This window comes from Solanum dulcamara, chromosome 12 (assembly GCF_947179165.1).
Source record: "Solanum dulcamara chromosome 12, daSolDulc1.2, whole genome shotgun sequence".
Classification (NCBI taxonomy): Eukaryota; Viridiplantae; Streptophyta; class Magnoliopsida; order Solanales; family Solanaceae; genus Solanum; species Solanum dulcamara.
In genome coordinates, this window is record NC_077248.1 from 9,548,479 (window position 1) to 9,575,683 (window position 27,205).

General features: G+C 29.2%; 3 protein-coding genes across 3 annotated transcripts; 2 read left to right on the forward strand and 1 right to left on the reverse strand.

Moving 5' to 3' along the window:
• The first annotated feature begins 2,753 nt into the window (after window positions 1-2,753).
• On the forward strand, window positions 2,754-3,739 carry LOC129876326 (steroid 5-alpha-reductase DET2). Its single transcript, XM_055951738.1, has one exon. The coding sequence runs from the start codon at window positions 2,863-2,865 to the stop codon at window positions 3,634-3,636; it is 774 nt and encodes a 257-aa protein (XP_055807713.1). The 5' UTR covers window positions 2,754-2,862; the 3' UTR covers window positions 3,637-3,739.
• A 4,334-nt stretch (window positions 3,740-8,073) lies between these two features.
• On the forward strand, window positions 8,074-12,515 carry LOC129877510 (mitochondrial import inner membrane translocase subunit Tim9). The gene is made up of 2 exons (XM_055953023.1): window positions 8,074-8,262; window positions 12,037-12,515. Exons 1-2 carry the CDS (start codon window positions 8,168-8,170, stop codon window positions 12,221-12,223), a joined length of 282 nt encoding a protein of 93 aa, XP_055808998.1. The 5' UTR covers window positions 8,074-8,167; the 3' UTR covers window positions 12,224-12,515.
• Window positions 12,516-15,960: 3,445 nt separating this feature from the next.
• Window positions 15,961-18,475, reverse strand: LOC129876340 (expansin-A3-like). Its single transcript, XM_055951750.1, has 3 exons — window positions 18,253-18,475; window positions 17,498-17,819; window positions 15,961-16,658 (listed from the first exon to the last, which is right to left on the reverse strand). Exons 1-3 carry the CDS (start codon window positions 18,398-18,400, stop codon window positions 16,349-16,351), a joined length of 780 nt encoding a protein of 259 aa, XP_055807725.1. The 5' UTR covers window positions 18,401-18,475; the 3' UTR covers window positions 15,961-16,348.
• Window positions 18,476-27,205: the final 8,730 nt, after the last annotated feature.

Genomic DNA, 27,205 nt, shown 5'->3' on the forward strand with positions numbered 1-27,205 from the left:
TTTAAAAAAAGGGTAACAACAATACTTTTTCAGGATGAAGACATTATCACAAAGATCGACGAAAAAGATGGACCTTTAGCTATACCTTAAAAAATACAAGACAGATATTCTACTATTATGGATGTGTTCTATGATAAAATTTAGAGATAGAATTGTTAAAAAAAAATTGTGATGTATAAAGGACTTTATTTATTTTTATGGTATATGGAGTGATTTAATTTGTGGAATGGTTTTTAAATTTATTTTGCTTAAAATTTTTAATTATATTTAAATCATCATGTTAATATTATATTCAATATTTAATTTATTTTTTTATTTTTACTCTATGTATAATATTGATTAAAAATTTGAATATGTACATTTTAATTTAATGAAAATATAATTAAAAAATTTATAATAGATAGTTAAAATAATTTCTCTCTATAGAATAATCTTAATATAAAAGCGCATGAATATTTGTCTTTTTTTCGTAATTTAATTCTCAAAACACTTTTAAAAAAAATTGATCAAACACAATCTGCTTATCAAAAATATTTTTCAAATGAACTAACCAAATATAAATTGCTTTTTCTACTTTTCTAAAACAAAAACTATTTTAAAAAGAATGTTTTTGAACATAAGTAGATTTCAACAACGGCAAACAAGTCCTAAGCTTCTTGCTCAACAATATAAACTAATCATTTGCCCAAAAAAAGGACTAATTATAATAATTAATTCTTAATAACCTTAAACTAACAAAATGAAATACATACTTTATTGAAAAAAATGTGTAAAATAGACAAAAATCTCCATTCACTTTTATTGTCTACTATATTGATTTTGTTTGGATGATTGTTATGTATTGTTTCATAATATATTGTATCGTATTGTTTTTTATTATGTTGTATTATATCGTATTATATTGTTTTAAAGAATACAATGGTTGAATAGATTATATCGTTATTTGTCGTTACATCCATAGTTTGAATGATAGACATACAAGAAATTATAGGGTATGAGGTAAAAATACTATGAAAAGGTAGAGTAAATGCTAAAATAAAATGATTTAATAATAAGTAAAGACAAAATGAGAAGAAAATATTATGATAACAACACGATCACATTAAATCGGTCGTTACAAAAATAGGTCTTTTCGTTGTTATATAACGATGGATTTAAATGATACGATATATTAGAATTTAAGTAACAATCAAAACAAACATTGTATTTAAACTATCAATACAATACAACACAACAGGTAACAACCATCCAAACAAGGTGTAAAAATATATTTATACTTTAACTCTATCACTTTTAACATATCAAGAGAAAAATGTATTTTTTCATATTTTACTCTAAACATTAATTACTTATTTCTTAAAATTGTTTAAGACTAAAAATCAACATCAATTATTAATCTTTAAAAAAATGTGCAAATTTCAAATTGAACGAGTAAAAATAAACGAAAAAAAATGATTAAGAAATTGTATTTATGAAGGAATCTGGAAAGAGTTGACTAAATAATATGAAATTAATGAAGTATTTAATTTGAAAGAGGTTGGGATTTGGGGTGAAAATAGTACTTACTAGAACTTAAAGAAACACCGTGAAAGAAGGAAAAAAATAAAATGATTTTGGTCGTCGGCAAAATACAAAAATAGAGAACGGATTTGAGCAAGATTTTTGTCCACTCACATCATGTTAAAAAAAAGAAGAAGGAAAAATATAAAAGTATTTAAATTTAACCATTATTTAAGTGATTAACCAGAGTGGAGTGTTCCCTCAAGGAAGTTTTTAAAAAAAATTACTACGTTCCTTTCAATTCTTGAAATTAAAACTATGCCAATAGTAAAGTGTATCAAAATATTTTTAATTTTCATGACCTTAAATATAATAAGTAAAAAAATTGGAATTAAGATATTATCAAAAAAGTGATAATATTTCTTTTAAACAAACTCAAAAAAAACAAACTAATGGAGTGTCTTTTTTCTCTTTCCCATGGACTTCCATTTTAATATTATTATTTTTTTGTATTTTGTTGATAACTAGAAAATACTAACTTCAAAATTAATGTTGAAAAGTGTTTACTACAATTGTCCCCATCACGTGAAGTACTCCTCTTCTTCTTTTTTTTCACCCACGTGAAAGTACTCCTCTGATACAGTATTATGAGCGCCCCCCACATAAAAATTTTTGATATATTAAATTATAAAATATTATATTTTATACTACCTCCGTCTTATATTAAATAGACACTTTCAATTTTATACGATAATTAAGAAATTATTAATATATTAAATTTTTTTACTATTTTATTCTTTATTTATATCAACACAATATACATAAAATATAGAAATAGTTAGTATTGAAAATTGTTTACATTCAAAAAGCTATATTAATTGTAGGAGTAAAATAGAAAAAATTTAATTAATTTTATCTTGATTTACTAAGTGATCAAATAATATGGACAAATATTTTTAGTAAAATGGTTATTTAATATGAAACGGAGATAGTAATATTATTTATAACATTTTCAAATATATAAAAGACAAAAAAAAAAACTTTTGCTTACTTTCTTTTCAATAACTTACTTTACTTTTCGTTTTAGTCATTCCAAAGAAAATTGAAACATTTTTATGCTTATTTTAACTACACAAATATTAATAATTTATTTTAAACTATAAACTTTAATTTCTTTTTTTAAAATTCGTGTTAAATTAAATTAAGTCATGTAAATTAAGATGATAAGGCAAACAAATAAATACCTTGACATGTTAAAACAGATCCTCCACCTACGGCATGATTTGGCCCCTCTTATAAGAGAGATAAGAGAGTGAAAAAAAAAAAAACACTTTGGCTATAGCTTAGCAACAAGCAAACACTATGTTCTCCTCAGATGAAAATCTTTTTCACTTCATCATCTTCTTCATTCTTCTTATGGCACTACCCACCTTCATCTTGTCTCAATTCGTCACTTCTCCCTACGGAAAACACTTCAATTCAGCTAAATCAGGTACCACAATTTCTCCCCCAATTGCGTGGGCTTTCATGGAAAGCCCTACGCTTTGGCTCACATTTCTCCTATTTCCTTTGGGGAAAAATTACACAAATCCATTAGCTTATCTCCTAATTTCCCCTTTCCTCTTTCACTATACAAATCGTACTATCATTTACCCTCTTCGCCTCCACTTCCGCAAATCAACTAATAATTTCCCTTTGAATATCGCTGTTTCGGCTTTTATTTACAATTTATTGAATGCTTACATACAGAGCAGATGGGTTTCTCATTATGCTAACTACGAAGATAACGACTGGTTTTGGGTACGGTTTTGTATTGGGCTGGTCTTATTCGGGTCAGGTATGGTGGTGAATATTTGGGCCGATGGAGTGTTAATGGGCCTGAAGAGTCAAGGGGATGGATACAAGATACCGAGAGGTGGGCTTTTTGACTATGTAAGTAGCCCAAATTATTTGGGAGAGATAGTGGAATGGTTGGGCTGGGCTTTGATGACGTGGTCATGGGCCGGGCTTGCGTTTTTTGTGTACACGTGTGCTAATTTGGTTCCTAGAGCTGTTTCGAATCATAAATGGTACGTGGAGAAATTTGGGGAGGATTATCCTAAGGATAGAAAAGCTGTATTTCCGTTTTTGTATTGATATTTTTGTATCTTGTTTTGGATGGTTGTTACTGTTGTATCGTATTCGTATTGTACTGTATTGTTAATTTTAAATATAATATTTGTTTTGATTTTTATTCAAATTTTAGTATTTTGTATCTTTAAATTCATCATTAATTATCGATGAAAAGTATGTTTCTTAGTTTTTTCTCTCCTTATAATCTAAGGATCATGTTTTATTCTTATCCTACTTTTTTATGATAGTTGTATTATGTGTCCTTTTTTATTATATTTGTTCTTTAAATTATTTATGTGACATTATGTAACAACGAGAAATTATAATCTATCCATATTCAGTGTATTAATCAAAACAGAAAAGTATGATACAATACAACGGGTGCTATCGGATGGTTTAATTGGATATTTCTATTTAGTAATTTAGCTTATCTGATATTGATTTTTAAATATATTAACCCGCTAACTGAGTTGATAACGTAAATTATTATCAATTCTATTTGTTGTTTAAATTTATAGTACCTTCACAACTGAATTTGTATTTTAAGACTACTGTATCCATTACTAATACCAAAAATGTGCCTAATTTTGGATGAATTAGATGGTATTATGTAGCTCCAATGCAACAAATCAGAACTGATCCATTAGATTTTGGACTGCTCTATAAGGTTGCAAAAATGAATGGAAGTTCAGTTAGATACAAAACATGTGTTTTAGAGTTACTAAAAATAAACTTTATATGCATAAGGTAGAAATGTTAATTACAAAATTTCAAACCGTTTTCTAATCATCAATTTGATAACTTAATACTCCCCGTCCCATATTAGATGGGTTATTAAAAATGTTTGTCTCATATTATTTGATCACTTACTAAATCAAGATAGAATTAATTAAATTTTTCTTATTTTACCCCTACTATTAATATAACATTTTGAATGTAAACAATTTTCAATACTAGTTATTTCTATACTCTATGTATATTGCATTAATATAAACAAAAGGCAAAATAGTAAAGTCTTTCAATGTATTAATAATTTCTTAATCATCATGTAAAGTTGGAAGTGTCCATCTAATATGAGTATCAATTTTTTTTATGAATATGTCAAGTATTTTGTTGTGCTGGTTTTCGATGACTTGCAATATCTTGTCTATCATAAATGTTCCTCGGAGTGATGAGGAAAAAGGCATATCTAGGAAAATATAGGGAGGGAAATGTTCAATAGTCCCTCTAATTGGTGAATTGTTGGGATATAACACGTCTTTTATGAAAGTATTTAAGGATAAAAAACTAAAAGTTATTTTTCATAGCTATCATTTTAATTATTTCTAAGTTCTTGTTCTAGAAAATTTATAATAATTAAAAAGAACATATATAGAGAAAAGTTTCAACAATTGTCTTGAACTTACTTATTTTGAACTATAATAAAAGTCTCAACAGATTTATTTAATAGGAAAATTGGTTATTTTTAGGCCATTTGTAAAAATTTTAATAAATTTTACACATAAAAGATCATCATTTTTACACATAATTTTTTTGCAAAGGGCTATTTTATTTTTGATATTTTATAAGTGACGAAGAAATCGCAATTCCTCAAAATAAATTAGTTAGATGGCATGACAGTGAAAATAAAATTACATTAGAATCTATTAAGTTCGATCTCTTAATAGGCATTTGACCATGAAAATCAAATACTATTTATTTTATTTGAAATTTTTAAAGTTGAAATTGTGTTTGATCATTTTTTTTATACAGAATATTTTGCAAGCGAATGACCATAAATTCCAAAATATTTTTGAGGAATTAAATTTGAGTGAAGTTTAGATTGAAGTTTCAAAATGTATTTGATCATAGTTTTTGAAAACATATTTTCATATTTTTTTTAACATGACTTATATTCATAAATTTAAAAATGATCAAAAATACACATAAATTTGACACAAATTATCATTTTTATAATGAACTATATAATACATTATCCTAAAATTCATAACACAATCTTTAATAAAAATTACTAATAACACAATTACTAATTACTATAATTCATCATATTACAATTAATTACAAAAATTCATCAGTTAAAAAAAGTTAGTGCGACTCTAATGCCAAAGTCAAAAAGGTAGGGGTGTGCATAAACTGGTTTAAGCGATAAATCAAAAGAAAATATTACTGATTTATCAGTATTGAGTTATTGGATTAACTATTTTTAAATGATTTTGTAATTTTTTTTAATGGGTTATCGATTTCGTTTCTAATTTTATGTTTTTGGTTAATGGTTAAACCAATAGCACAATAAGATTATATTAAGATTACTATTTTACCCTTAATTATATAACATTGACTTTAACATTTTACCAACCTCTTTCCTAAATTTTAGTATTACTTTTAGCCGTAGACAATACAAAATAGTGCCTCTGCCTTTGTATTGTGACGCCTTCTCCCTTCTCAATTTTAGATTTGATTGTGATAAAGAAAGACAATTAATATTGTTTCCATAATTTATTGCATTAGTCTTTAGAGGAAATTCGTACAATTATATCTTAAATAAAAGTAATCAATGTAGCATTTTGTGCTACACTTTTGTTCTTTCTACAATTTCTATTTTATGAATATTGTGTATATATGATTATGTGAGCATTTTCTTATAAGTTAAATCGAAATCTAAACCGTTGAGGGCCAAAAATCGATTAACCAAAAATCGACAATAAATATCTTATTAATTTGATTTTTAATTTAGCATGTTCACTCAAAAATCGATAAACTGAACTGAATCGATCGATGCGCACCTCTCAGCGAGCGTCGAGCAAGAAACTTGGGGATCTTGAGGAAGTCTTAAACCCTCTTAGTCATTGAATCAAACTTTTTAAATGTGTCAAGCACACATGTTCAAAATCGAACAAAAATCAATAATTCAAATCGAAAAAAGCTATTGATTTAGCGGTTTTGATAACGATTTTTGATTATTTTTTTAATTATTTGATTTTCAGTTTTAACGGTTTGAAGTTTTTTCTTAACAAGTTAACCGATAACCCGATGGTAAATTAATGAATTATATTTATATCATTCGGTATATAAAGTTCTTGACTTAGGGTTTAGTTTCATACTTTTATTTTTGGTTGTCTCAAATTCTCAATTTATTTTACAATGTCCCAATATTTTATTCTGAGCAAGATGCAATCCATCAACGCATGTGCATGGTTCAGTTTGTTTATCACTTTGTTTCTAAGTGCTATTCAATAATTTTTTTGTACCAAATCTTAATAGTTAAACTGGTAGCCGAATCGATAACGATCAATAACCGATAAACCAATGTCTTAATAATTCTATATCGATTTAGCATGTTTACAAGCCGATAATCAATAAATTGAACCGATAAACTTCAAAACCAAATTGAACCGATTGATACACAACCCTAGTGTCAAGAAAGTTCACTATAGTTTATATAACTATAAAATTAAAATATATTATAAATATATAATATAATTTTTTAATAAAGAGCATTCAGGTGAACCGCTTCTTCTTGTCTAATTCTGCCCATGAGTGAAATCACTTTTTAGGACACTTCATACTTTAAGAGTTTGTTTGGTACATGAGATGAGATATACAATGTTATTTCATGAATTAGAATATTTACTAATAAAATTACTTATTCTGTCGTAGTACAAATTGTAAGATAAATAATTTTGAAACTAAATAATTCCTCTAATCAGATATAGAATAAAATAATCTTATATTTAATACCATTATCTTCTATTCCTGATGCTAAATGATTTATGAGAATACGAAAAATTATAATTTCGGGGGAAACTGTACTTTTGGAGAGTCTCGTTTGATGTGATGTATAAGATATACTCCTTCGATATAAAATGCAAGATGGTTGAAAGTATAAGGTAATACTTGAATTAGTTATCCTACTATTTATACTATAGTGACGGAATAAATTATCTCATATAAATAGTGGAATAACTTATTTCAAAATAATTAACCACGAGATAACTTGTTCTCAATCAAATGATCCCTAGGTTATTGCAAAATTAAGGAAAAATGTCAAAGATACTTCTTTACAGTTTAACATGTCTACAAAGTGATTATCGATAAGTCGTATTGATAAGCTTCAAAACCAAACTAAACCAACCGATACGCTACCTTAGTGTCAAGAAAGTACACTATAGTATATATAGCTATAAACTTAAAATATAATTATTAATATATAATATAATTTTTTTAATAAGGAGGATTCAGGTGAGCCCATTCCTCTTATCGAGATGAGATAGACAAAGTTAGTTCACAAATTAAAATATTTAATGAGATTATTTATCCCCTTGAATCTCAGACCTAAGTAATATCCTAATCAAATAGTGTTACCATGGGGGTGGAACTATAATTTCAAAAAGCAAGAGGGGTCGATATGACACATTGGGTTTGCCAATCTCGTACTCTGACTAGGGTTTAGATATAAGAAGGGCAACATTTTCCGCTTTACCCACTGCTGCTTATACCTCTGTTCTTCCTCCCAAACACAAGCAAAATTTGCGTTGAATCAAATTAAGGAATCAAGATGGACAAGAGTATGATTGGAGATTTGGATTCACTTCCTGAAGCAGATAAGCTCAGAATGGCCGCTATGATTGACCAGCTCCAAGTTCGTGACAGGTTATTCCCTTTTTTTTCATTTTTTTTTTTAGATTGCAACAACTTTGATTGTGTCCATGTAAGATTCTTCCTGGTTTTGAATGTGTAGCGCTTTGCTTTTAGCCATGGCACATGGTATAACACTGGATTTTGTAAAAACATAACGTTATATCATGCAATTAGCCTATTTGAAATAATCTACAAATCCCTTTTACTCTTCATATCGCAATTCATTTGTATAGCTTTACCATTTCATATCGGGATCTATAAGGAATTAAGGATCCCAAACAATTTGAGTTTCTACCGCCAACTATATGCAACTAGCTCATGCTTTTGTTTTCTTAGCAGGGAAAAACTTTGGTTTTGATTTATTCCCAGGAAAGAGTAACGAAAATAAATTCTAAACTAACATGAAGAACTATTAACCTCTGAATTTTTATCCTCTAAAGCTGATATTTTATTCGTTTGCTTAATATTTGAATTAATACAGGAAGTATGTGGTAATTTGTTCCAATGTTGGTTTTAGCAAGCTCGAGTCAATGTGTTAATGTGAATTAGGTGGTTTATTTAGCATGTTGGTAGCTAGGATAATACTATTATGATCAGCACCAATTATGCAGCGTTAATCTCATATTCGTGCTAATCTCATATTCGTAATTGTTAACAAGTCTTTAAAATTTGAGTGAATGTAGTCATTCTGAAGTCGTAGAAAGTGGTGGAGGATGGGAAAGGGTAATATATTGAGAATGGAATTGTAAATTGATGATAACACTAGGGCTTCATGAACATTAACATTTTTAGATTGCCGTAATGTTTATGAACTGATTAACAGGGGCGTTCATAATGGAAGTGTGTATTGAGTGTGTAATGAGGAATTCCAAGGAATAGACAGTGTTATCAAAGGAAAAGAGTGCAAAAACGTGTTGATGTTTGATGGGGTTTTTAAGCATAGAGCGCAAATGAAGTGCATGCTTTAATGAAGAAATGTCCAAAACCGGAATATATGCGCGGCACACCTATGTATATTATCTTCATTTGCTTTGAGAATAATATAACACCCGTGCAAATCTTGGTAAGTTCATTTTCATTAACCTTAATTAACCATTAACGTGTTACCTTGGTTAATGAATTGGCATAACTGATTTGAAGACAGTTTTTAGGTTGAATTTGGGGATGAAGGCAGAAATGGAATATCAAATCAATGGTACATGCATGTTTCACTTTGTTGGACAGTACTTTTAAGGGTAAACCTTTGCTAAAATCTTAAAGAAGGGTACTAAGGTTATTAGAAGTAACCCTAAACCCTAGTGTCCCCTATATAATCTTCGTGCAATTTTGAACTCACAGTTGCTCCTCAAATATATTGAGCACTAGGGCTTAGGATTACTTCTAATGTCTTTAATGCCCCCACTTAGATTTTGCAAAGGTATACCCTAGGGTAATGTCCAACTGAAACCAAAAGAAAACGTGTACAGTGTACCATTAATTTAGTATTCTTTTTTCTTTTGCTCCAAAAATTATTTAAGCTAATTAATCAAACCAATTAATTTAATTAACGAATTATGTAATTATTTAATTCTAAATTGCGCAAATACAGAAAGAAAAACGACTTCAATGGTATTCTTTGACTAAGAGATGCAATTGAAAATGAATAAAAATTGAGAGATTGAGTAAAATAAGCCAATAATGAACTTTAGGAGAAACTATAATGGAGCAAAAATTAAGTGTACACACTTGGAAAGAATCCATTGAGGGATGTGTTGTAGTCTTTCTTATTTTCCAAAGCTGATATTATATTCCTTCCCCTCAATATTTAAATTAAAATAGAAAGTATATGGTGACTTGTTCCAATGTTGGTTTTAGCAAGCTTGAGCAAATATACCAACAACAACATACCTAGTGAATTCCCACAAGTAGGGTCTGGGGAGCTTGAGTCAATATGTTAATGTGAATTAGGTGGTTTAGTCACTTTATTGTAAGATGGGATGTTACTCTTATGATCTGCGCCAGTTATGCACGACTAGTCTTATACTCATAATTGCTAACAAGTCTTCATAATGTTGAGTGAATCTAGTCATTCTTGAGTCATAGAAAATGGTGGAGGAGAGGACAGAGTAATATATTGAGAAAGGGGTTGGAAATTGATGGTAACACTATGCCTCATGAGCATTAACCTGTCTACATTGCAGTGATCTTTGTGAATAAGAGACTATTGACTAACAGAGGTGTTCATAATGGAAGTTTGTATTGAGTGTACAATGTACCCTGTGAAATCCCACAAGTGGGGTTTGAAAGTGTGTATTGAGTGTGTAATGTGGAATTCTTAGAATTAGGCAGCGTTATTTAAAGAAAAAAAAGGCGTCCAAAAGCAATGATGTTTGATGGGGTTTTAAGTGTAGAGCGCAAATGAAGCGCATGCTTTAATGAAGAAACGTGCAAAACAAGAATATATATGTGGGCACACTTGTGTATATCATCTTCATTTACTTCGAGAATAATATAACATGCATGCAAATCTTGTTAAGTTCATTTTCATTAACCATAATTAAGCATTAGCAGCGCATTACCTTAGTTAAGTAACTAGGGTTCAATAATTTATTTGAAGACAATTTTTATGGTTGAATTTGGAGTTGAAAATAGAAAAGGAATATCAAAACATTGGTACATGCACATGTCATTTGGTTGGACAGTACCCTTAAGGGAGATCCACCTTTGTCAAAATCTTAGTGGAGGGCACCAAATGTATTAGAAGTTATCCTAAACCTTAGTGTCCCTTATATAATTTTCGGCATAATTTTGAACTCAAAGCTGCTCTCTCCAAATCTCTACCCTCAGAAGGAGTAAGTAGATTATATATAAGAAACACTAAGGTTTTGGGTTACTTCTAATATCTTTAGTGTCCCCACTCAGATTTTGACGGTGTACCTCAAGGGCAATGTCCAACCAAAAAAAACAGGTGTGTACGGTGTACCATTAATTTGGTATTCCTTTTCTGTTCTTTTGCTCCAAAAATATTTAAGCTAATTAATTAAACCACTCAACCAATTAATTTAATTAACAGATTAAGTAATTGATTATTTAATCTTAAAATGCGCAAATAAGGAAAGAAAAAATCTTTTCTGGTATTTTTTTGAACAAGAGATGCAATTTAAATGCATTAAATTTGAGAGAATAATTGAAATAAGCTAAAAATGAACTTTAGGAGAGACTAAAATGAAACAAAAATAAGATGTTAACACTTGGATAAGAATCCATTGAGGAATATGTTGCAATCTTTCTTATTATCCAAAGATGATATTTTTTTTAGATGAAGTAAGATGCTATTTTCCAAAGATGATATTATATTCCTTCCCTCAATATTTTGAATTAAAATAGTGAAGTGTGTGGTAATTTGTTTCAATGTTGCTTTTAGCAAAGCTTGAGTCAATATGTTAATGTGAATTAGGTGATTTAGTCAGCGTCAGTTATGCACTACTAGTCTTATACTCATAATTGCTAACAAGTCTTCAAAGAGGAAAGAATAGTATATTGGGAAAGGAATTGGAAATTGATGAGCATTAACTTTTCTTGATTTCTCATTTTAGTGATGTTTATGAATGAGAGAATACTGATTAACAAGGGTGTTCATAATGGCAATATAAAAGAGAATTCCTTATTAAAATATGTTGAAGTAGAAATTTGAAGAGAATTCGAACGGGATTATATTTTGTTGCTGCTTGTTTCACTTAATACTTTCTCATGATATTAGTGTTACAACTTTTAAATCCTCGTCTCTTTTGTCTTTAATCACTGCAGCTTGAGAATGTATAATTCCCTAGTTGAAAGATGTTTCACGGACTGTGTAGACAGTTTCAAACGCAAAACTTTAGACAAACAGGAGGAGACTTGTGTCCGGCGATGTGCTGAGAAGTTCTTGAAGCATTCTATGCGTGTAGGTCTGAGATTTGCAGAGCTTAACCAAGGTGCACCAACACCAGACTAAGACGCTTCTGCTATGTGCCTGCAATTCAATTTCTAGTTATTGCGGGTTAATCAACAAGGATAAAAAGTTGAAGTTCCTTATTTTTGAATGTTAACAGCTCTCCTAGTCGTAATTGGTACAGTGACATTATTAGAAACTTGAATAGTAGAACTGGATCCTGTAACTAGATTGCAGGTCGCTTGCTGTTACGATAGCATTCTTTTGTTGTGGCGTTCCAGAAAATAATGTGGTATTCAACTTCATCAAGAATATATATCTGTTGCCTTTTCTGATATGATGATAATTTTATGAACTTGAAGTTGATATCTGGATTGGCTGATATTTTTAATTACAAGTCCACGTTAACCTTTTCTCAATTGATCCTCTCTTGTTTCCTCAAACCTCTTTACATTTTTATAACCGTGTTAGTGGCACATGGTTCGAAATTCAATGGATGATTGTTCCACTCTCATCTTTTGCCTGGCTAACTCTCTGATAATGTCATATTCGGAAACATCGAATTTGTCAAATAAGTTTTGTTAGGTTGCTTCATGAAGCATGTCAAGTTGGAAATTAATGTGTCTTTATCACTTTTATGATTTTCATCTGCACTAGTCGAAAATGTTGGTTTGTGCAAAATTCAATTATTTGATATCGAGGAGTAAAGTAGTAGTTGCTTGTAACTTTGATGCATCTAAGAAATTTGGAAAGAAAAAGGGAGTCATTTTCTTTTATTCAAACTGTTAAGTGATCATAGGAGATCATTTTCTCGAAACAGCTCCGAGTGGAATGTTACAAAAACTTTTTAACTCTAATGTAGCTTGCCTGATCTTCTGAAAGGAGATCTCTAACAAAATGAAGACTTAGTTTTACAATGTGATACTGCTTCTTGTAATCGAAGTACATGCTAAAAAGTGCTAGCCAATGGGATATCTTTCTCCTATCACATGAATTCAATTTTTCCATCTTTTTCCTGTTACATGAATTCAATTTTCATTTCATGTAAAAGTTATAGGTGACTCTTTATTTAGTGACTCCAGGCTATTTATTTAGTGACTATTTTTCAAAAATGGAATGAAAAAAAGGTTTTTAAAAACTATATACTAAATTGTCAAATAATCTAGTGAATTACTGTATATAAAACCTTAGAATTACATGGAAACCTTTAAACTCTAACATAATACTTACTATGTTCACCCCCATAATTCCTATAATTTAATTATCAAATTCGGCATAAAAAATTTCAAGAATTCAAAATTTAAGAAAATCCAATCATGGGTGGCTCAAAGGAAGGCTAGCAAAGCCTTTGCTTCGGCCTCCAAAACTTCAGAGGCCTCAATTGTTTTGGTTGATAACGAATTTTTTGATTTTATTTTCACATTATTAAGTTTGCAGGAGAAGCTAAAAAGTAATTATTATTTGTGTGCGTGTGGGTGGGTGGGTGGGTGGGTGGGGGGGGGGGAGCAGAGAAAATTGCCTATTTTTATAAACATTTTAAAATTTAGAATTAAACAATGCATATTTTTATATTAGTAAATAAAATTTATATTAGAATATCCAATGAATGGTATTACAAGTACATGACTAACATCGTAATAGTGTGAATGAATTATATTGTAAATACATGACTAACATTTTAATAGTTTCAATGAATTGTACTGCAAATACTGGACTACAATCTTATTAACTGGAATTAATGCTTACTATAGTAAATAATAATAATCCCATTATTATATGAAGTTTCAAACTTTATGTCCTTAAATGATATTATATGAAGAAAATAATAATAATTCCTCATGAAAAATTGACTTAGGGCTATTAATATGTTGATCATCTTCCTCCAGTTATTTCAGAATATAAGGAATCAATCATTCCCACTTTCGGATTTCAGAATATAAGGAATCAATCATTCCCACTTTCGGGGTTAATACTCCATTGACCGGTGCCAGAAAAAAAGAAAATTCAATCTGATATTATTGCAGCAACCACAAAAGATGAAAGTTTGTGGCTATAAAGTATCTAACACTAACAAGGGTGACAACAGACAAACATTCTATCACATTGTTTGCGTGAGATAATTTGAATTTGATCAGGAGTCGAGGAAGTAAGCGTATCTTCAAAAACCTCATGCGCATTGTCACTTGCACCAAGAGTAAAAACAACTAATGCAATCAGATGTAATGCTAAATCAATCATGTAATGCTAAATCAATCTTTAATGCAAAATCCGTTTCAGCAAATTCGGACACTAATATCAAATTCCTCAATCAATATGTGATTAGTGATTACTAAGTGGAACTCTTATGCATGAATAAGTTTTGTAAATAAGGACTAACAACTTCTTTGAAGCGGCTCGTTGAATTTTTGAAGGCAGTTGAGTTTTTAACGTTACATTTTTCATTTAAAAAAACATGAAAAACTTAGAAATTCAAAACTTAGTTATATAAAATCTATTTTTTTAAAATTATAAATACGGAAGAAAAAAAGATGATATTATCTAATTGTTAAACATTCACAACTTTCAATATCAAAGAAAAAAAGACGGTATTATCTAATTATTTATTGATTTATCACTTGAAAAATTACTTAAGTTGACACCATATCAGCCGTGAGAACAACTATTCCTGTTCTTTCAAGAAGGGGAGGTTATTGTTTACTATATCATTACATTTGATATTTAGATTTGTAAAGTTTACAAGAAATTTTCTTATGGGAAAAAAATTCTCGGATAAATTTGCAAATCACTTAAATAAATAAATAAATAAATTTACAAATCACTTAGAAAAGTAACTTTCTTTATAAGCTCTTCAAAATTTACCCCTGTCCTCTCGTATGATTTCAATTTTCCAAAAACTTACGGAATATTCCTACTTGATAAATCTTGAATTGAAGGAGTTTATGTTCACCAACAATAATTGGGATATAAATAGTTTTCTATTTTCTTGGCTATTTTAATTTCAATCACTTATTGTTGGATAAGTTTAGGTTTAGGCTTGAGGTTGATATACAAAGTGGAGATTCTGAATTGCATATCCTTTCTTAACTTTAGAGAAATAGTCTACTTTACTTGAAAAATATGACGCCCAGCCTCATCAAAGCTTCTGTATGCTTTCCATCTCTTGTTTTCATGCCAATAATTTTTTTTCCCGGATTAAGTCTATTTTAATAGAAAAAAATAATTCTTCATATAAAAAATTGGGATGATTATTGTTATATCCCTCAAAAAAAAATTATTTATTATTGGATACCTCATTACTTTCATATCCCTTATTTTTAACTATTTCACGCATTTGTTAAAATTTAACCCTAATTTTAATTACTATAAAAACAATAATTTAGTGGAAACATGAGGTCAGCTGGGAGGGTAGTAGAATGTAAGAGGCAGAAGACATTAAAGATAACTATAACAAAAATGTTAAAAATAACTATAACTATAATTAAAAGGAATGTTAAAAAAACTAAAGAATGAAAAAGGAAAAAAATTAAAAGTGGGGCTCATAGAGGCAGGCGCTTTTCTCCTTTTCTTTCAGTTAACGTCACTAACGGCGTAAAGGGTGAGGGGCAAGGGCCATGTGTCTTTCATCCATAATTAATTTATCGTTTAAAATTTTTTGGTCAATTTTAAAAATATGGTCAAAAATACACAACTGGAAAGACAGTTATACTAGAGAGTCAATGTAAAACAAGAAAGCAACTTCGAAAATGAATTGGAACTTTCACCACATGTAATAAACAATAAAGAATATAAGATTTGCAGTATAAATATATATTCATAAACTTAGGCAGTAATTTGCCATTATATCACCATAATAACAATATGCAAGTAAAGCTGCGGGCTACAATTTCCCCCCCTAAATTTGGTCCTTTTGTAGCCACTTCAGCCTCTATAACTTTTCACTTTTAACTTTAACAACACCCAACTTGCATCACATAAGGTAAAAAAAAAAAGGAAGAAGCAAAAGTAGATAATTTTTTTTTAAAAAAAAAAAAGAAGAAGAAAAGAGTAAGAAACCCATTCCCCAGAAAGATGATAGTAATAAAAAAGAAAAAGAAACTAATCCCCGCGATACTTCAAATTTTTCCCAGATAAAAAAGAGAACAATTGAAGGCGGGAAATGGTGTGATTTTTTCTTTTTTTGGGTCAAAATTAAACCCGGAAATTCTTGCCCTGGAAAGTCTGGCCAAATTGCCAGTTAGCTGGTGCAATGTTGTAGGAAGCGGAGCTACGTCGATCACTGCCAGTAACTCTAAAAGAAAGGGCCTGTCCCACTAGTTTTGCATTTGTTTGCCAATTTTGACCCCAATTGCGAGTCATGGAAATCCATGGCGTGTTTGTGCCTTTAACATAAACATTCTGAATATCCCCTGCACCTGCAACGTTCGTCACTAACACCAAGTTAAAGTATTGGAAACCGTTGATTGTGAATCTGATTCCTCCTGCCTTCCTACATGGAACCCTGTAAAACAAAAAGAGTAGAAACAAAACAGATTTAACTTTCACATACCAAAAATAGGAAAAACGCGTTTTCCAATTTAATATAGGCAAAGAGGATTTGGGGACCATTTGTCGATTTTAATGAAAGCTATCCCATAACTAAAAGTTGTAAATAAACTCAACAGATCAATAACGCTATTGCTGAAAATCCGGGAAATTCGACATTTTTGTCATAAGAAAACTACTAAAATCATGACGAGAACATGTGGCCGCTAAACATATTTTATTATGTATATAAGTTACTCCGTTCCAATTTAAGTAAAGCACTATAACTAGAAAGAAACATTTAAAACTTGTGATCTAAAAAAAAAAGTTTATATATACATATTTATTACATTATAAATCATCTTAAATGAAAAAGGCATCAATTAAATTGAGACATAATACAAAATAATAGGAGTATTGAACTTATTAAATGGAAGCTCAAATAAGCTCTGTACCATATAATAAATATCAAAATTAACCCTCAGGAAACTGGAAAGGTTTAGTTTAAGTAAACCGAAAGCATAATTACTTGTTAAACCTTGTGTAACACGTCACAAACTATAACAAAAAACAAGACGTCAAAGACTTTTTTGGTGTTAACTGAGTCAGTTTAACTTTCATAAAAGCTTTCTTTACAAGATAATTATTCACAATTACATTTAATTTAGCAAATAAAATCCCCAAAAGAATCAACGAAATGAGCTTAGTTGGTTGACTATTCAATTTTCAAATTGCACAGATGAGATTCGATTAAAAAAAAGGTGCAGTAGCAAAACGAGGATTTATAGCTAATTAGGGACTGTGTGAGTAACTAACCTTCGGTAGTTGACAGAAACAATGCCAGCACGATACACAGCAATTTTAAGGAACATGGGCATGGCAAGGTCGAAATGTGGGCGAGGTGGGTTGCACCAACCTCCATTATCGTTAGGCAAGGCGAAGTTTGGTGGGCAGAAATTTGTTGCTGTTACCAAGATGGAAGGGTTTCCAGGGTTGCAATAGTCCTTAGTGGGATCAGTACACTTTATCTCAAAGCAAGCGCCGCAGCTCAGCCCATTGTTGAAAAGTGCCGTACTCAATGCCGCGTTGTTTACTCCGTACCCTTGGCTATACAGATTCCCATAACCACAAGCCCCACCTACACACACACACAAAAAAGAAGAGAAATCAGCCATTGTAAATCCATCAGTAATTAACCTTCTAATTAAAGTGAAAATGCTATGGCCTTTGGGATTCACGTGAAAAGTAGAAAACAGGGTAATGGAGAGAAAAACACCATAGTGACCAAATTCAAAGTTTAGCTAGCCTTTCACCATATATTTTGTATCAGAGTTTAAAAATATATATCTTTAAATAACTGTTTGACCATGAAATTTATCTTCAAAATATTCTCAAGTTCCGAAACCTGTTTTAAGAAATTTCACTTTCCAAGTAAAATGTACATCAAAATAAAACTTCAAAATATATGGTTAAACGGGAGCTTAGACTTCACGAGTACCAAAATATGTGTGTCTAGATCAAGTTGAAAACCGATGATTTTTTCCTAAAATGAGGAGAACAGAGGTAGGTACCCATGGTTCCAGAAGCATCAGAGCCTCCATAGAAGGTGGCGTGGGCACTTGTCCAGGGGCCACCGGTGTAAACGCCGGCGATTTTTGCGTTGACGGCTGTCAGAAAACAGAGAAGAGTGGCAATGCAGAGGAACCAATTCACAGCCATTTCTCACAGTGAAGTGTTGTTCAGTGTGAAAGAGAAAAAAGAGAGAAAGTGAAAATGGGATTTGGGGTTTGAGCAGAGAGCGAATTGAGAGGGAAAGGGAAGTGGGGCGCGTATTTATTGAGGACTTGCAATGGCAGACTCCGTAATAAAATACTCTATTTTCGTTAATTTAATTTAATTTTTATAATAAGGTATTTTTTTTGAATTATAATATATATAAAGATTTTAATATGTGTGAGAGCCGAGAGGTATATTGCTCGTATAGTTATCATGCGTTTAAGCATGTATTTCAGTATTTCATCTTTTCCAAAATATTTATCATGTTTCGTTTGTCAAAAGTCAAATTTTATAAATTTTAACCAATATTTGAAGATATATTTTTTCTTCATATTGATACAAGAATCATGACAACATCTATTAATTTTCAAATATCTACAAAAAAAAGGTTAATCTTATTCAATTTTGATCTGAAAAATATTTTAAATCGACTTTCGAAAAAAAATCATTGTTTTAAAACGGAGGAAGTAATTGGGAAAAATATATGATGTACAAGGATACATGTGAGGTGTACGTGGTGATGAGAATAGCTAGAGCTAGCTCAAGCTAAGGCACATGGAAACATGGTGATGGAGTAAATGAATGTGTGCTAATGATTCATGCTTAAATTTATGGCAAAGCCTAAAAGATACAGAGGAAGCTTTGAGTTCTTGATTTCGTGTTAGCAAAACTACCTAAACATTACCACCCCGAATATGGTGTACTAGATATAATTGATTTTTTCTTAATCAGAGATTTCGAGTTTGAGTTTTGAATATGAAAAAAAAAATCTTTGATAGAGAGTGTTTTTTCCTTAATGGTGTCCTACACAATACGAATCTGAATTAATCAAGCTCCCAATATGAGTATCAAATATCAAATACCGAATGAAAAAGAAAACTATTTAAACAATAAACACTAGTGAAACAAGTTGCTATAGTAATGTGATGGTAGTTTTTCAAGTTGAGAATACTAGTATAGTTGCTAATAGGATACCAATTGGCAACTTGCAAACAATAGATAATTATAGGGTAAAAAATAATTCACACCTAAATTTTACACCAAATTAATAAATGGATATCATGTATTTGCACATATCTTTCTAGAGTTTCATTATAGTTAATTAATTTGCATTATAATCTCATTAAATCAATTAACTAATATAAATTATATAATTTGTTATAAATATCTGATACGAGTAAGTATATTTAAAATAAATATAAATTTTTTCCTACATGTATATAAATATTAAATCACTTTAATGGATTTTAACTAGGTTATTGTTTATAGATCAATGTTATTATCGAAATAATAGAGAGTTATGTGGAAGGCGATAATTATAAATTCCGGCGGCGATAAATCAGACACGACAAATAAAATTAATATAAAAAGAATATAATATCTAATATAATTTGAAAAAATTAATATAAAAAATAGAAAACCTATTGGAAGTGGTTGTTATTGTGGGAAAAATATATTGAAAACAAGATCCTCAATTTTAGGGTATAGATAAATGAGGTGGCATAAATAATGAGTCATGCATATAACTGAAACCATGAGATCTTGCTGATGTTCATGATATATATTTCATATTTTACTTCTACAATATTCTTTTTTCCCAGAAACTATTAATGGATAGAAAGAGACAAGTTACTTTTTTTTAACTAATCTCTCATTTACGGTTTATATGATTAAAAGATAGTCTATTTGTTTCATATTATTATTTGATTTCTATTGATTTGATATATTTTTTAAAAAAAAATTAATAAAAAATATATTTTACTAAATTAATTTTATTAATGATATTTTAGAACTCTAAATTTGACGATTACTATTACATTATATAGTTATTTAATACTAAAAATATTATAATAGAACTCTTTTTTTTTTGTTAAAATATACTATTAAAATAAATATTTAGTTTTGATATTGGCCAAGTAAAACGAAACACAGGGAGTAATTCCTTTTCTATATTTAGCAAGTAATTAATTGAAAACATTTTCGTTTTATCCTTTAATGACCTCCACTGGAGTGAGCTCCTAATATAGCAACTTTTTGGCTAAACAAACCTATTACAGATCTCAATAAACATCATGAAATGGACAAGTTAAGTTCTTGTTGTTTTCATATATTGTTATAATTAGGAACAATAAAAGGGAGACTAGGAGATGCAAATTAGGCCTTCAATGAGACATATCTTTATATTTATACAAGACATTGAGACAATAACACCGGGGACGGATTTAGGGGTGGAAAGGGTGTTTATCCGAACTTTCTCAATAAAAAATTACACTATATTTTTTTAATTTTTTAATATTTGAATATAAATTTTAAATCCCTTAAACAGTACTAGACAAGAGGTTGTCTGCATGAACAACATAATTAACTCATTCCCCTCAATTAATATAAATATTTTACATAACCCAAGTTCATATTTACAACGTGAATATATAGCATATCCTGAGGGTATGAATAAACTAAGAGTTGAGATAGTCGGACATAATTCAACTTTAAAAGTTAGTTCACGGCGTAAGTAATATTGCTCCAAACTCAAATTTAAAAGTTAGTTGAGGTAAGTAATATTACTCAAAACTATATAAGGAGACAATAATTGATTCCATAGAATTTTTAAAGAGAGACAGTTGACAATAGAGTTTTTAAGTTAAAATTGTCCTTTGTCTATGAAAGTAGATCTATTTTGGTCCTTGAAATATAATGTTGAGCATTTTTAGTCCTTTAAGTTTGTTAAAATGAAATACTTTTGGTCCAACTAACGTAATAAACTTAGAAATTAATAATGACTAAAAAAGCACTACTAAAACATGGAAAAATTGACTGAGCTCGATCATTATTTTGTGCCAAAAACAAAGAAAATAGAAAATCAACCAACTAAGATTGGCCGAAAAAATTGATCGACTTCTATAAAAAAAAACCAACCAATCAGCTGGAATAATTATAAAAAATAAATCCGATATGGAACAATTTTGACTAAAAACTCCAATCACATAAAGTTACATTTGTGGTAAGTGAAATTAAAAAAAATAAAACAACGAAACATTTATTTTTCTTGAAAAGGAAATACTCTTATATGAGCTACATGTGAGCTGAATAATTAATTTGTAATATGGTTGGTGCTGTTTCTTTCTTCATAATCATCTATAGCCTACTGTGTTTTTTCCCCCTTTTCTTCTTCTACAAAACTGAAAAACTCAACCTCCCATGTGCCTACACTTATTGCAGTCTTTCTTTTCTCTTATGATGTATATTGTCATGTCTAAGAATATATATAGATATATATATATATAATTTGTTTTATACATTGTTGCTTCAAATATATTACACAAAATACATGAAAAATGCACATGAAACATCAAAGTTTGATTAATAGCTACTTGTGATTTGATCAAATTCTATGTCGAGCATGCAAGTTGAACTCCCCCCACGATATATCATGTGCATGTAAATAAAATACACAAAATAATTTTGTAAGAAAAGCAAAAACAGGACCCCAAGGATGTGGCAACTCGCGTAGTAATCAATGAAGTAAATTGAGAAACATAAAGTGTCAAATTTAAAATTTAGGTGATCTCTTTTCATATGTTCTAGTCTTGATAAACATAACTATCTGATACCTGTTGTTGATGAGAGTTGATAAATATGATATGAAATGAGATGCGCGTAAGCTGATTCGAACACGACAATTATTTAAAAAAAGAAAGAAAAAAGAAGCAAAACAGGATAATCATGTACCGTAACCAACTGAATCTAGTAAATCTGATAAATCATGAGAAAGGCATAGCTGATTATGTCATATTTATGCATATATCAATTTAATATTTGAACGTCTCCTTAATTCCAGAAGATAATGAGTCATGATCTCCATAGAAATACATGTGACTTTTCCACCAAGCTCACTTAACATTAACCTTCACCTAGCTATTCATTCATCCTTAATTAAAAATTTCGAATTCAAAATTTAGGAATGTAAATATGCCTAATAGAAAATGTTTTCTTTTTAATAAACCTTACACGATATAAATTTAAATTAATTAAAATATCAAAATAAATATCGACCATAGCCCACGAAAAAAAATAAAAAAATCTCCCGAGTCCCCAACAAAACAACCGGAAAAAAAACTCGACACAATAGGTCCCCCTCCGCCCAACCCCTCCTCACTCCCCCCCCCCCCCCAAAATAAATAAATAATTAAATAAATTTTAACAAAATAATAAATAAATAAATAAATACTTGTCCTCGTATATGTTGGGTAAGCCTTTTCCTATCTTTAGATCATACAGAAATACTTCCTCTCTTCATTTTTACTTGTTACTGTTTGACTTGATACATCATGAAGAAAATAATTATTAATATAAGTATTTTATCACACTATCTTTATTAATTGATATTTAATATTTAATATTGAAAAATAATTTAGAGAATAATATTTAATGCTAAGGGTAAAATATGAAAAAAAAATTATTGTCTTTTTTTGATATGTCAAAGTGACAAGTAAAAATGCAAATTTATTTTATGAATAAGTGACAAGTAAAAGTGCACCGAGACAGTAGCAAGTGATTGCTCAAAATCGACTTGTCAAGTATGGTACCCCCTCCGTTCCTTTTTAGTTGTTACTTGTTACGTTTCGTATTTCGAGAGTCAACTTAATAATTAATTTTCAAAGCTAAATTAGATTATATTAATTTAATATTTTAAATAAAAATTAGTTATTCAAAACTATGTGAAAAGTACTATAAATTAAAAATTTTCATATCATTATGACGAAAACATACATCTTCAAATATTAGTTAAAGTTGATATCGCTTTAAATTCTCCAAAAAAGAACTGTGACAAGTAAAAAAGGAACGAAGAGAGTATTTAATAAAAAAACAATAGTACAAAGAGAAAAATAATAAAAAAAACAATGTTGTGTCAATGTGATTAATATCTCATGGTACGTAGCTACATTATCTCTAATAGTAATTGATAAATTATATTGATAAGCAAATGGCAGATCAACTAGATTATGTGAAAATATGTATACGAAGATTTCTTCATTAAAAAGGCTCTTGCAATTATAAATACCATATTTTAAAAAAAAAAATAGAAGATGACTTGATCAAGATTATGACAAATTAAATGCATCTTCTAAGCTAACATATGGTATCCCCATCATAACTTGATATGAGAACTCTCACTTTTAAATTAACTAATTTAATTTATATATAAAAAATCATTGCACTAAATGCTTGCAAAAATAATAAAGAACAATTAATCATACAAGGTTGGCATTTAATAAGAAAGAAGAATAATGTTGGAGTCGTGTGGTTGAGTGCTTCTATTGTTGGATTAATTATAATAAAAAAAACTTTGTTTTTTTAAGTTTTGGCTCCGTATTCAATAATCGAAATTTTACTAGGTGAAAAACTCTCTATTAAAAGACAATTTTATTATTATCATAATTTTGACTTAACAGATTCTGATTTAAAATGAAAAAATACTTTAACACATACGTTATTCCGTATCAACCATTAAAATGAATAATCAAAAGATAATTACAATAAGACAACTTCTGAAAAGAAGGGTGCATTATCATAACAATATTATATAGTATACAATAATAAAAAGTCTATGTGAAAAGTCAAAACAAGTACGTACCCTACGGATTGGTCACATTGTACCTGAGTAATCCACACTATATTCTTGCTCCATGTGCTTTTAGCATATTTTAGGGTATTTGCGAAAATATTAAAATGTTGAATTGACTCTCAAAGGGATTTGACTTTATATTAATATGATCAAGGGATCTAAAATCACATGCAAACAAATAATTTCATGAAGAGTATTCTTTTAAGACCATAAAAAAACTATAAAGTTCGACAAATTATTAAGTACCCTTTTGGATCTACTTGTTTTGGAAGTCAATGCTTCCCACCTTTTTTATTCATCATTACTTCTTTTTTTTAAAATCCTCAAAGGAAATTTTGCAAACGCCTTTTTTTAATGTGCACCGGATAATCTTGCTCTCATACAATTACAAACCACATAAAAAATGTAAATCAAATTAGACAAATTCGATGTGATAAACTTGTTTGAGAAGAAGCGTTGGCAGAGAAAGAATCGATCACTCCCCTAATATCACCTATTGCATTAACTCAACTCATTTTTACGATATCACATATAACCTAATATCACCTATTGTATCAACTCAACTCATTCTTACAATATCATATATAACATTATTATTAAACTAAAAATAAGGTAGTTGCTCCCAATCATAACAGTGATTCCATCTTAAGTCTTCTTGCTTCAAGTTGGTACTCCAATAATTTAAAAATTCTATTTTTATTTGCATAAAAAGGTTTCTTTTGTACTAATAATAAGCATATATAAGGTACAATCGATATACTCACACAACATATTCAATCTTTAGCTTAGTTTTATCATTCTCGCCGAGAATAATAAATATTTGTATAAATAACATTTTGAAATTAATATAGGAAACTAATTATGTAATATTATTGAATTTTTTGTTTTAACTTGTAGAAATTTATATTTGCTAGAAGGGTGTGAATATCCTGTTGAAAATGTTCATATTACTTGCATTGTTACTGGTAGAGGTATGATTTACTCATTAAAAATTTATTTTTGCTTGTAAAGTAAGAGTTTCCTATTTAATTAAAATGTTATTCTTGTTTATTTTGCTAACAAAATATAAGTGATTACTCCTTGAAGATGTTATTTTTTGTTTTTCTTGCTGATTAAATGTGAAATATTTGTTTGTCATTCTATATATTACAAGTGTTTTTAAGATTAATTAGCTAAAATATATATAGTTTGATTAAAAATATTTTTCGCCCATACTCATAAAAATAAGAATTTGTTGACTTCTTCAAAGTTTAAACATTCATAGACCAATTCCTAACTACACCATTGATTATTACTCCCTAATTACTCATATAAAATGTTCACGAATAATATAAACAAAGCTTACATAAGAAGATTAAATAATAATCTCAAGTAACTGAAACTGTTATCGAATTGATTATGATTTTAAAATTGAAAACGTCAACTTACAGAAATCTAAACATCATCACCTAGAAATCTAATCACAACATGGAAGTGGAGAATTCAATCAATCCATATATATATATTTTTTTAAAATTTCTTCCGATGTTCGATATTCATATTCAAGTCCAGACTAATTTAAATTCGATCCACGTTGCGTAGAATTAAATCCATTTAAGAGGAAAGTGCTCTCTAACAAGATTTTTAAATCCAGGTAACCTGAGATCAGGGATAGAGCCAAATAGGAACGAGGGGATTCATCGGAGCCCCCTTCAACAGAAAATTACATTGTTTATAGTACATAATTAAAATTATTTTTATATATATAATAGATATTGAACCGAACTCTCTTTACCTTCTTCGCGTAGTTACTTCTTTATATTTTAAACCTTCTTAGTGAAAATTTTGACTATATCACTGCTCAAGACATCTAGACGGATCCTATCACCCATCGATCTCACCACAATCTTCTCCGTTAATTAAATTTTCATTTCTTGAAGAACATTATATATTTATTTTTGTGAGTATTAAATAGTGTTCTCTAAGCAACGACCGCACTTGCTCCGTACCACTTTTTCAAGGCCCATGTGATCCAATAAACCAAGTTGTCCTAATTAATTTGTTCATAAATTAATATGTAAACTTTACCTAAATCCCATAGTGAAAAAGCTCAATTACAATGTATCCCTCATTTTTCTTAAATTACCCGATTTCCCTTTTTTTTTCAAATTTCTGATACATTACTCACCTTCCTGATACATCAGTTTTTGGGTGTAAAATAATTAATGCTTGTGAGTTATTTATGGATAGTAACGTAATTTAAGTTATGATTGATTGTTTCAATCAATTAAAGTGCTAAATAAGGTAAAGAATCCTTTTAAGAACAAAATAGTTCTGAAGATCAAGGAAAATTCTAAAAACAGAGCATCAGTGCGAAAAAAAATTCAATCAGAATCATGAGATGTATCAGAATCTGATACATAAACATGATGTATCAGAATCATTATATTTTGATACATGAGAATTTTAATACATAAATAAGATGTATCAGACACATTAAAGGTTGATACGTGAGGTGTTGATACATAGACAAGATGTATCAGAAACATTAAATATTGATACATGATAATCTGATATATAATCAAGATGAATCAGATTCATTAAAGCTGATAAATGAGATTCTGATACATAAATAAGATGTATCAGAATCACTAAATCTTGATACATGAGATGCTGATACATATACAATATCAGAAGAATTCAAGTTTGATAAATTAGAATCTGATACATTAACAGTATGTATCAGAAACAATCAAGTTTGATAAATTAGAATATGATACATTAACAGTATGTATCAGAAGCAGTCAAGTTTTATACATTAGAATATGATACATTAACAATATGTATCAGAAGCAGTCAAGTTTTATACATTAGAATATGATACATTAATAGTATGTATCAGAATCAAGAAGCAGTCAAGTTTGATGCTTGATAATATGATATATAAACTTTCATCTTATATTAGAGTTTCATACATGAGAAAAACTTAAAAGTCTGGTAATTGTACATTCTTTTAATACAAAATTCAAAAAAAAAACTACTCGACGTCCATCGGTTCTCCTTGACTAGAAGATATGAAATCTCTCTTAGATTTTTTAGGATCTTCGGTATCGCTAACATAACCATCCTTGGCCTTTCGACAA